Source organism: Myotis brandtii, unplaced genomic scaffold (genome assembly GCF_000412655.1).
Source record: "Myotis brandtii unplaced genomic scaffold, ASM41265v1 scaffold8, whole genome shotgun sequence".
Lineage (NCBI taxonomy): Eukaryota > Metazoa > Chordata > Mammalia > Chiroptera > Vespertilionidae > Myotis > Myotis brandtii.
In genome coordinates this window covers 8,247,226-8,260,077 of record NW_005371219.1, presented here as the reverse complement: position 1 = coordinate 8,260,077, position 12,852 = coordinate 8,247,226, and the positions used below count along the sequence as shown (strand labels likewise).

Genomic DNA, 12,852 nt, shown 5'->3' with positions numbered 1-12,852 from the left:
CACACCATGATGGAGATAGTGTAATGATTACAACATAATGTCTTTAAAGGTGTTTGAGGTTTTTTAAAAAATGTTTTTATTTAATTCACATATCTCATAACTTACATACGATGAAGGGAGAGAATTGTCTTAGTTAAACTTTTAAAATTTCTTCTAGTTTTAGGATTCTTTGAAATTGTGACTCTAAATTGGTAGTGAGTTATTTCCTGATCTTTATTTCTTACTAGAGGCCCGATGCACAAAATTCATGCAAGAGTAAGCCTTCCTTCCCCTGGCTGCCAGCACTGGCTTCCCTCTGGCACCTAGGACATGGGCTTCCCTCCAGCACCCGGGACCCGGGCTTCCCTTGCAGCTCTGGCTTCGTCCAGAAGGTTGTCCAGAAGGATGTCCGGAAGGACATCTGGTCTAATTAGCACATTACGCTTTTATTATTATAGATGAAAGCAAATATGGGATAAAGGCAAACACCAAGTCTTATGCTTATTATGTATCCTATGCCATCCCAGTGTAGTAGTAGTAGTCGGAGTAGTAGTAATAATCGATACTTTAGACTAAGAATTACTTTCTCTTTAGTAGACTTCTTTCTTTAGTAGTTCCGAAGCATAATACTGTAGTTGATTTTTCTATAATGCTTATCATAAGAACAACTCATCATTGGAATTAAAACAGGAAAATCCACAAGTACTGAATATAAACTTAAAATAGAGCTTCACACCAAAGCTTTTGAAAAATATTTCTGGAGCTGAGTGCAGAAACTCCTGTGTCTGATTACCTAGAATAAAGGCCCATTGACCTTTGCAAGGATAGGAAGCTAACATTTACGTGTGCCTACTCTTAGGTAGATGCTAGGTAATTCACACAACTCCTTTCATATTTGTGATGAAGTGAGGAAATTGCCCTAGTTAAATTTTAAACTTTCTTTCAGTAAAAACTTGGGTTAGTGGAAATATGTTGTAGCCAGGATGCCTTTATCCCAAATGAGGCAACTCAATCCACATAGCTAACAGCAATCTTGATTTATGATAGAGGAGTAAGAGGAATTTTAGCTATGCGTGGTGTTGCACTGAACCATCTGGGGAAGAGGAATCTTCATTTCTTTCTCCCTTTAGTCATTTTAAGACAGCCTGGCATCTACCCTTTGTACAGAGGTCTTCAAAAGAAAGGCTTATGGAAAGGAGATGTTCCCTTGCTACTCTGAAGAGGTATACTAAGTACACCAATGTACTATTTCAGGAAGAGAAGGGCATCATGTAGTTGGCAAAGTAGCATCGAGTTAACAGTTATGCTGCCTTCAGCAACAGAGGTCAGTGAAGAGTCACTGAAGGCCATCTCACATGATTTATCATTACGAGTCTCCTTAAATTACCGCTAAATAAAATTGAATTGGCACAGTTAAATTTTTGATTAAGGTACTGAAGTTAAAAAATTTTTAAGTATATTAATATCCAACCTTTGTTGAATGATTTTTGGCTCACAAAGTATTTTTATATCTTTACCTCATTTAATTCTGTAAAGTAGTTATTGTTACTATCTTCATCATATAGATGAGGAATGTAACACATTAGAATTTCATAGGTAGCATCTACAAATCGTTAACTTAAAAATGTAAATTTTAAACAATCAGAGAAATGATTGGTATATTGAAGTAGTCCCCCAACTAAGTCCCTCTTCCTTTATATATAGTAACAATCCACATTTTTTTTCCTGTCAATGTTTTGAATTATCTTAACACTTTGTCTAATTTAACAAGTATCTCATTGTTTTAATGCATATTACTTTAAGTAGTAATGGTTGAATTTTTTCCATGTTTGTTTACTTACTAATTAAAAGCCATCTTTTATGACTATCTGTTTGAGGCAATGCCCATTTATTTATTAGAATGTTTACATTTTATTATATATATTCTGTAATATTAGCTACTATGTACTTAGTACTTGTGCCTATGTTATTGTGCTCTATTATTACATTTACAGCTAAAATTCTATATAGCTATACATAAATAATAAGGAATTGTACTAGCATAAATACCATGCATAGGTAATAGTCCTGGTTACCATTTATTGAGAATTTACTATATGTATCATAACAATTTTGCATTGCATTGATGAGGAAATTATGGATCAGAGAGATTAAGTAACTTGTCCAAGGTTGAAGAGCTGGAAACTCAGTTTGAATTCATCATCAGTATTCTTAGTCACTGGTCATAACAGCTATATTATATGTTTTTCTTGGTATATGATATCTTCTATTATGTTTTAAAATGTATAGATCTAGAGCTGGGTGGGTTTTTAGTAGATATTTTTAAAGTTAGAACCTAAAAATTATCCTTAAGCCTATTAAGCCTAATACAATGCGTTACTGATTTACTAGAAAAGATTTTTTTAGGTACTTTAACCTTAATGACAGTATATCTACAAACACCACTTCACTTTTAAAATTGAATCCTTTTAGTAGTCTTGATTTTTATCTAGTTTTTATCAACTTTTAGTTGGTGTTATTTAATGTAATATTTATTTTAGTGGGAAGCTGAATGAATTATTGCTGCTTAAAAACAAGAATATATTCTTTCTTTTTTATGCTCTTGAATTTAAGGCATTTTAAAGACTGCTATGATAGCATTCAGATTGTATCTGCAGAATATATTCCTCATTAGTTTGGTCATCTTTACCTGTGGTATCAGATACACTATTTTTATTTTGTTTGAGAATTTGTCTAGATAGATTGTTTTTATGTGTTTTAGTTGCTAAAATAAAAGAATAGGTTTTCTTTAAGATTTTCTTTAGGGACTTCTTTATGCCTTCATTGAATATTTATATTTCTTATTAAACTGTTTCTGAAAAATGATTCTGAAGATAATCAAAATACGAAAGGAAAGTGATTTTTAAACATGTTATTTCTTCCTGTCTTTAGGGACACTGGATAGATGTTTTACTAATATGTTTGTTATTTTTAAAAAAAGATTTCCAATGAGCAGAATATCATGCAAAATTCTCCTCTATAGCTATCAATATCATTTTAAAAATAGTTTTGACCGTTTTTATAAAACAGGAAAGCTATTAAAAACTGTTAATAAAAAATAGGTGCTTATTTTTGTGCTAATACTAATTACTGATAATGCATGCTTATGTTTGTCAGTCATTGCATGGCACTGTACCAATCAGAGGATTGACTGAGACTCAAGCACTTACACATGTAAATTAACCGCTAGATTTTTTTTTCCCTTTTTTACTTAAGTGAGTCATAATGGAAAGCAACTCTAGGTCATAAAAAATCTTTTCTCTTTAATGCCAATGAAATGTCTCCACTCTCTGTGTTAGCAGACTACCCTTATTGGTAATCTGTAGCCTTCCCTTTTGTTCCTGGTAGTAATGAAATGCTGGGTGCTGAAAAAACCTGCTCTTCAAGAATGTGTGGCCAGTTGTCTTCTGTTCACTTATACTGTAAAATTACTGTTCCCCAGCAAAGCTGAACAAGAAAGGGGACAAGATCAAAAGAGTATACATTGGCACCCGGCTGCACCAAGTGACTCCTGCTTTCTTAATTAGCCACAGCTTCTCCAAGTAAATTTACTCCGATACAGCAAAAACACTGAAATACAGAAACAACATATGATAAATCAACCACAAATCTTTATTGTTTGCTTTTTCCAGCCTCCCATTGAAACCTTTGCACAGTGTTATAAGCTAAATGTCCCTTCATATTTCTGAATCTTAGGGCACAAAAGCTATTTTAAATGTTTTCAAAAACACCAGTGAGATAGGCAGATGATGATTTTTTATTCTCTAAAATTGGGTAACTTTTCATTGGTATTCTTTTTAAAAGTCAGTGTATTGGGAATCCAATTTAAACGTGCAGTTGCTTCTAAAATTTGCTAGCTTGTTCTGTCCTCTCATCAGAAATGCCACTGGTATTTAAGCCTTTGAAAAGGGCCTTCTCTGTGAGTGTTTTTGCGGAAGCAAAATTTGACAGTGATCCTAAGCTCCAAATTAATTAATATGGTATCAGTACCACTTTCCTTTTCATTTTAATCACCACTTTGTAAGTTCCTGAAGTCTTTTTAATATAAGAACCATCAGTAGGTTTTTGGTTAATATTTTAAAGTTACAGTTTGAGACAGAAAAGAAAGATCTGTGCATCCCCATATCCTGGCCTTGTTTTGTTTTGTTCAGGTGGGAAGGAAAGAATTAAACTTTTGAGTAAGATACCAGCTGTAAAGAGAAAGTGATTGGGACCTGTCCAGGCCAGGTTGTTGTTAGTTGTGTTAGAACCAGTCAGTTGTTTACTTTCAGTATTTTGATTTAATTTGAAAGAATTCCATTAGTTTCTATGTGCTCTAACATGATTTAAAAATAACATATACATATTGATATATATTGTGTGATATATTTTATGAACATGAAACATGTTTTAGTGAGATTATCTAAAGTGTGTTTTTAAAGAAAGATCATAACATTGCTACATCAAGAGTATCTAAAACCCATGTTATATTCAAAAGGGAAGGTATGATCATTAATATCAGCCTTCCCTATACATTTATTTTTTAAGTCAACTTCCTTTCCTCCTTAATTTCTGTATTTCTATGATTTTTAAAAGCATTAAAAAAGTCATTATTAAGCTTATTTGTTAATTGTGGATTAAAAAATAATTTTAAAAAAGATCATTAGTTATATGTATCTCTGTACTTAGATTAAATAATTTTATATGCATTCTGCACTTTTTGTTTTGTCAGAAGTTTTTTTTAAAAAATACTGTATTAACCATTCTTATAAGTTGTTATTTAAAAAAAATTTTTTGTAGAAGGAATATTTGTGTTTATGAAGGTTAGCAGAGGCTGGCTGTGCTGGAAGTGACTGCAGTGCCTTTTGATTATTCATGGACAGTAATAGAAGGCACTTAAAAAGAACAATGAAATTGCTTATTTTTGTGATGGGCCATCTGTTGAATTGTTTTGTGCAACAATTGCACAATAGTATCTATGTCATATCATTCTATTTTCAACAGCAGCTGATTATGTCTCACTGGCTACTTGTCCTTATTTCTGAAGTTCCATGACCATTTAAAGGCACCTTTTGAGGGACCTTGCCACAAAGGTACTAGAAATCTCAAACAGCTTGTGTATGTCTCTCTCTTTTTTATTTTTATTTTTTGGAGAAGAGGGCTGTGATGGAAGTAGGAAAAGGGAGTTGGTCATGTTAGTTCTAATTAATTAGACTTCATAAATGTTTAGTACAATTATCTATGCTTTCCACCTGTAGTTCTATAAAAGAAGTTAATAAAGAACCATTTGACAATTTGTGTAGAAATGATAGGCTTGCAAAATAGAAAAGTTAAAAGACTACTATACAGTTTTTCATGCTTTTAATTATCTACTCTTTTCTTCATGATGATAATTAGAATTTTTCTCTTGGAATTCACTTTCATCCTTAAAAAAAAGTCTTTAGCAAATTTGTTAGAGCAGAAGTGAAATTAAAATAAAACAAATGTGCTGTTGTCCATAGGTCACTGACATTGCTGATGCCATGATTCTGAAACAGCTTTTTGAAAATCTGTTCAAAAATGGGGTCGTCGTTGTGGCAACATCCAACAGGCCACCAGAAGGTAAAAACAAAACATTGTGCTAATCTCATCCAATTAGATGGAAACTAACAAGCTTTTAAAAATCCTTAATTTTGTACTTATTTGTCTATGTGAATAAATCTGATGACTTTGCTTATCATTAGTTTCATAATTGACTTAATCTGAAAAACCAGTGAGTATTTGTATTTTTTTAATCCTCCCTTAAGGATATTTTTCCATTGATTTTTAGAGAGAGTGGCAGAGAGAGGGAAAAACAGAAATATGGATGTGAGAGAAACACATTGATTGGTTGCCTCCTGCACGTGCCCCAACAAGGGCCCGGGGCCGGCGAGGAGCCTGCAACCAAGGTACATGCCCTTGACTGGACTCGAACCTGGAACCCTTTGGTCTGCAGGCTGAAGCTCTATCCACTGAGCCAAACTGGCTAGGGCTCAGTATTTGTATTTGAAAAATGTTTATATTCCTTGCATGCTAACTCCAGGTGATCTGTTGTGTTTGATGCACTTGCTGTTTTTCTAAGAATTAGTTATGCCCTATGTGCATGTAAAAAAATGCAGTCCTTTTTAACTGCTTTTTATGGATCATAAAAGAAACTCAATAAAACCGAAGGCAAAATTCCTAATTAAATTTTAGAAAAAAAAATTGAAGTTCACTTGCATAAGTAGTTTCTAATACTTCATATATCATTTCTCTAAAAGCACTGTGGTTTACTAGGAAATTATTTAAGAAGTAAAATACAAGCAATATTTAAATAAAAACAAGTTTAAAATCTTGTTTTATTTGGGTCACCATGTGGTCAGTTGAAGATCTAAGGAACCCCAAATAATATTTTATACAATCTTTTTATTTTATTTTATTTTTTAAGCAAGGCAAATATCTTTACTTCTGCAGGAGGGTGTACACGCACAGGGTCTGGCAGCACACACAGTGAGCAGGTGGTCTGCTTGGGCTTTTATGCCTGACACACGTCATCTGTCCCTCACTCTTGATTGGTGAGGCTCACACTCTTGTGTGATTGGCTAATTTAAAGGAAAAAGAGTGCCAAGTCATGTGAGCCAAAATTATTTTATACACTAGAGGCCCAGTGCATGAAATTAGTGCACGGGTAAGGTCCCTAATGGCTGCCGGCTGGGGCCTCTCTTCCCTTCTCCCAGCTGTCTGCCACTGCTGCCGGCTGGGGCGGGGCCAGCTGTAGGGAGAGATCAAGGGTGGTTGCCTGGCCAGCCCCGCCCCCTGGTCAAACTCCCAGTTGAAGGGACAAATGCATATTAGGCTTTTATTATATAGGATTCTTAACGTTAACAGCTTTCTGCCTGGAATGGTTTTCTTCCAGATATCTGCAAGGCCAGGTCCTTACCTCCTTCAGGTCTTTGCTGAAAAGTCACTTTGCCAATAAGCCTAGACTTATCCCCTTATTTAAATCTACAACCCTCCCCTTTTTTCTGGTACTACTTCTCCTTGTCTGCTCTACTTTTTTCCTGTAGCACTTATGGACCCAGAGTATAATTTACTTATTATATTTATTGTTTATTGTCTGTCCCTTTTCAGGACACAAAAGCTTTTGTGAGGGCAGTGACTTATTTCTTCTGTTCACAGATGTATTTTAAGCACTTAAGCAGGCTATCGATGGATTTCAGCAAATAGCCTTAGAATGAGTTTTGAATGAATGCATGCTTTAAAAGGATCTCTCTGGCTACAGTACTGAGAATAGATTGTGGGGATGACGTTTCAAGGTTGGAAGTAAAGAGACTACTTAGGAGATGATTGCCACAATCCTGAGGGGGATGATGGAGCAGGGCAAGTGGTGAGAGTGGCCAGATTCTGGATGTATTTTGTAGGCAGAGCCAAAAGTATTTACTGATGGAATGAATGTAGGGTATGGAAAAAAATAAAAGAGGGAGGTTAGGATTAATGACTCAAGGCTTTGGCCTGAGCAACTGGAAGGATAAAATTGCTATTCACTGAGATAGTGAAGACTACAGGAGAAGCAGATTTGGGTAGGGAGGTGAAAGTGAGGGCTTCTATGATGGTGAGGCAGATGCATATGTGTTTGGATTTCAATGGAAATGTTTGGACTGGAAACATAAATGTGGATTCATCAGTACTAAAGGAAGCTGGAAACAGCAGCCAGTGAGGTGGGAGAACCAAGGGAGTGTCAAGCCAGGAAAGGGAAAGTGGTACAGAAAGGAGGGCTGATCACGTTTGTTAAAATGCTGCTAGGAGCTAGGAGGTGAAAATGAGGTGGAGAATTGACTATGGGAATTGGTAATATGGAGTTTATTAGTGAATCTGAAAAGAGCAATGTAATAGTTTGTTGTTTTGTTTTAAATAAGCATGTCACATTGATGCCATATCTTACTTTGTGAACTGCTGTCAAACTAGGTCTCTCCCCTTTGTAGAGTTGATTTTCCTTCCTATTACATTTCATCTTATTAGTTTATCTGCATTGTTCCATTGAATTGAATTTACGTTGATAGCTTTTGAAATATGATTTTACCAAATTATATTTAGTTATTCCTACTAACTAAATATTATAAACTTGGTAATCACACTTCTATATCTTTAGCCATTAATTAAAATCTGTAAATAAGATAGAACCAAATTAAGACCCCTGTAGTATACCACTAGAGGCCTTTTAGGGAGATAGATATCAATTAATTTTAGGGTGATATAAAGAAATAAACTAATTAATACTTTTGGAGTCAGTTATTCACACAATTATAGTTATAACTAATCTGTTATACTACAAGAGAATTATGAATGATTTTGTCAGATCATTTGTTAAAATCCATATAAGGCCTGGCTTGCATGGCTCAGTGGTTGAGCATCAAACCAGGAGGTTACGGTTTGATTCCCGGTCATGGCACATGCCTAGGTTGCAGGCTCAATCCCTCATGTAGGAGGCAGCTGATCAATGATTCTCTTCCTCTCCCTTCCTTTCTGAAATTAAAAAAATATATATTTAAAAATCCATATAAGATTATGTGTAGAATTCTTGTGATTTATTGTTGTAGGAACCCTATGAGCCAAGTCAGTGAGCTTTTAATATTAGATCACCTATCTAGGTGGGAGCCAGGGTTGACTCTATTCTAGCTAAATTGTTTACCTAACAGTGTCATCAGAATTGCCTTTAGATATTCAGAGAGAAGCTATGTTAATAAATAACAAGGTACCAGAACAAGCTTGCTGCCCCCCTAACCCCCCACCCCCATCAAAGACTAATGAGAACAAAATTGCACTTGGCTCTCAGGCTTTTGTACTGTGGTAAACTGAGGAAGGACAACCACAAGGAGAGGTTGTGGAGCACCCTGGAGTGCAGAGCTTTGTAGGAACAGAGTTACAGGCGCACCAAGGCAGTGTGCAGAAATCCAAGGGGGAGGCACCCTTGTGGAGACGACTGAAATTTCAAGATGCAGAATTGCAAAAATTGGTCATTAGCCACAAACTTAAAGAAAGTCATCGATATATATAAAAGCCTAAGTGACCGGCCATGACATGCAATGATCACTTGGGGGCAGATGCTCAACACAGGAGCTGCTGAGCGACAGCAACTTTGCAGACTGCCTTCTCACACTCCGGGACCCCTTGGGGGATGTCAGACTGCTGGCTTCAGCCCGAATCCCACAGGCCAGCCTGAGGGACCCCACCTGCCAGAGGGACTCCGCTCATTCTGCAGGCGCCCTCCGAGCCCTGGCGCCACCCCAGGTGCTGCTGGCCGGGAAGGGACTGGGGGAGGTTGGCTCCAGGGTGTGTCCAGCCCATCCTGCTCAGTTCTACTCCGCTGGCCACTTTCTAATTAATTTCTTTTCAATGTGCACAAATCTGTGCACTGGGCCTCTAGTTTATAAATATAAACCATAGAAGAAACACTTGTTATACATCAGTTTTTTTAGCCACAGCAGCCAAATGATCATCATAAATATCTGAATATTTTAATATAAAGATGGCATATCTTTATATATAAATAAATACATATTTATATATGAATATAATTTTAAATAATATATAATATAAATAAGATGGCATATCTATATAAATAATATATAGAAATAATTTTATGAGTGAAGAAATGAGACTCAGATTAAGTGTGGAGGTAGGAAAAGGCAAAACTGTCAGATAAAGACTGGATCAGTGATTGTCAAGCTGGAGTAGGGAGGTGTTTGACTTCAAAGGGGCAACATAGGAGAATTTTCGGGGGTGATGGAACTGTTTTACATCCAGTTGTGGTGGTGGTTTCATGTGTTAAAACCAATGCAATTGTATACCCCCAAAATGTTAACTTTACTGTATATAAATAAAAACAAATCACATGGATAGTGAGTGGAAGAACAGGGGCTTAACCTGGGTTTGTGACTCTATTAACACATTGTTCTTTATCTTTCCTCCTTTTTGGTCATCACTGATCTTTGTTTTCCCTGTCCCAGATAGAGAGTGTCCCCTTTTCCAGCCATCAAAATGCAATTAACTTTTTGTTTTTAGGTCACAGATTTTAATGTAGCGGCCCAGATACGTTGTTATTATTTTTAAATAACATTTACTTATTCTCAGAATGTTACAAGAGGCAGAGGAAGAGCCTTCCTGGCAGAGGGTTGAAGCAAAGCCCAGTGGCGGGAGAGAGCATGACTCACTGGAGAAACTGAAATGTAGCTGGTGTGGCTGGAGTGGGAGGAAGGAGGAGGGGGATGCAGTGAGGTACAGGATGCAGCTGGCATAGTGGGAGCTAGACCACAGAAAGTACTCATAAGCACTTTGAATTTTATTCTAAGAGAAATGAGAAGCCATTGAAGTGCTTTAAGCAGGGACTGATGAGATTGGAGTTGGAAATATCACTCTGGTTATAGTGTAGAGATGGGTTACGGGATGGGGTGCAGTGATTGGTAGATTCAGGGAGACATTAGGTGGCTATTGCATACACTGGGCAGGAAATGGTGATAGCGTGGCATAAGGCAGTGATTCTCAACTGGGGGGCTCTTTTGCCCACCAGGGCATATTTGACAATGTTTGAGACATTTTTAGTTGTCACAAGTAGGCGAGGCAGGCGGTGGGTGCTGTTACTGGCATCCAGTAGGTGGTGGCCAGGAATTCTGCCAAAAATCCTATAATGTATGGGGCTTCCTCCCACAACAAAGAATTATCTAGCCAAAAATGTAAGTAGTCCCAAGGTTGAGAAACCCTGCTATAAGGTGATGTCAATGGATATGGAGGGGAGAGATTTGAAAGATATTTCAGAGGTAAAATGGATAACATCTGGTTATAGGCTGGATTTTTTTAATGAGAAAAAAGGCAAATAATTGTATTGAAAACATGAAATGGAGAGACACACCATGTTCATGAACTGGAAAATTCAATTTCATGTAGATGTTGATTTTCCTCAAACTGATATATAGATTCAGTGGGTTCCAGTCAAATCTCAGAGGTTTATAACTGGTGGAAGTTGACAAGCTGATTCTAAACTCTACTAGTATATGGAAGAGCAAGGACCAAGAATAGATCTCAGGGAATCAAACACAGGGGGTTGATATAGTGGGACAAAATAGAAAAATAAATTGTGGTATATTCAAATGATCACTCTATATAGCTGTACACATTCATTTGGACAAATCTCAGAAACATAATACTGAGTGAAAAAGCAAGTCACAGAAGAATAAACATGGGGTAATTCCACTTATATAAAACTCAAAAACATGTAAAACCAATACAAACATGTAATAACATAACAAAGCAAAGCCAGGGAATGATGAAGACAACAGTGTTTTCTCTGCCAGGGAGGGGCACAGCAGGGACATCAAAGGAAATGGTATCCATTTCTCAAGTGAGGGCGGGGGGTGTTGTTTCTCTGTATCTCCTATTTAATTAAAAACAAACAAAAAACAAGATATCTTGGAGGGTGAGTATTAAAGCAGAGGAGGAAACAGGCAGTCTGCTTATGTATAGCACAAAGTGCCAGGCACACCATGTTCCTAACGCAGTTAAAAATTAGTAATAGCCCGGTTGGCATGGCTTAGTAGTTGAGCATCGACCTATGAACCAGGGTTTGATTCCTGGTCAGGGCACTAGCCCAGGTTGTTGGCTCAAACCTCAGTGTGGGGCATGCAGGAGGCAGCTGACCAATGATCCTGTCTCTAACATTCTAATATTAGAATGTTCAAGAATAATCCTATATTACTTAGATTCTATCAGGCAACAATGCTATGTGATCCTTCCTTAAGCCAGCATATCCATAGTGAATGAAAGACTGGATATCACTAGAAAGTTGGCTAACAATTATGCACACACACACACACACACACACACACACACACTACAGAGTGGGGTAAAAGGTTTATAGTTTTGAGTACATGAAACAGAGTTTATTCTTGTAATATTAATTATTAATTATTGTATTATTTTCCATATGAATAATTGCATACCGAGTTTTGCCCCAACCTGTATAATTTATCATATTAATACTTCTAGGGAGAAAAAAAAATCAGTGGTGTTCACCATAAAAGCTGAAAGAGCATTTGGCATAATTCAACACCTTTTTAAAAAATACATATTTTTAAAATTGATTTCAGAGAGGAAGAGAGATATAGAAACATCAGTGATGAGAGAGAATCACTGATCGGCAGCCTTCTGCACACCCCACACTGGGGATTAAGCCCACAGCCTAGGCATATGCCCTGACTAGGAATCAAACCGTGACCTCCTGGTTCATAGGTCTATGCTAAACCACTGAGCCACGCCAGCCAAGCAACACCTTTCTTGATAGAATCACACAAAATATAAATAGATGATAGTTTTTTAATATGATACCAAATATATGTATATCAGTTCAAAAGTCAGAATGATGCTTAGTAGAGACACTGTGATATTTCTACTACAAGTGTGAACAAGCTAAGGATGCCAACTATTAGTTTTTAACATTGAATTACAGTAAAGGCAAAGATTATAGGAATAACTAGGTGATAGTGAGGGGAACCAAGAAAAAAACCACATGTTTTGACTACAGGGATTCACCAAGATTAGTCATACCACTCCTTTCTCAAGGTTATAAAAACAAACCACCAACCCTAATACGGGAACAATAAATAGGAAAGAGAAGTAAGAGAAAATTTCTGTTTTGTATTTTTTTTAATTAAATCTTTATTGTTCAGATTATTACATTTGTTCATCTTTTTTCCCCCCATAACTCCCCTCCTCCCAGTTCCCGCCCCACCCTCCGCCCTCACTCCCCACCCACTGTCCTCATCCATAGGTGCACGATTTTTGTCCAGTCTCTTCCCGCATCTCCCA

At 36.6% G+C, this 12,852-nt stretch overlaps 1 protein-coding gene across 2 annotated transcripts in view; it reads left to right on the top strand.

The window, feature by feature from the left end:
* Positions 1-12,852, top strand: part of LACE1 (lactation elevated 1) — a 157,689-nt gene that overhangs the window by 52,502 nt on the left and 92,335 nt on the right. For both annotated transcript variants that reach the window (XM_005883782.2, XM_014531357.1), the window contains exon 6: positions 5,499-5,598. In XM_005883782.2, coding sequence (XP_005883844.1) covers positions 5,499-5,598 — 100 coding nt within the window. The remainder of the gene's footprint in view (positions 1-5,498; positions 5,599-12,852) is intronic.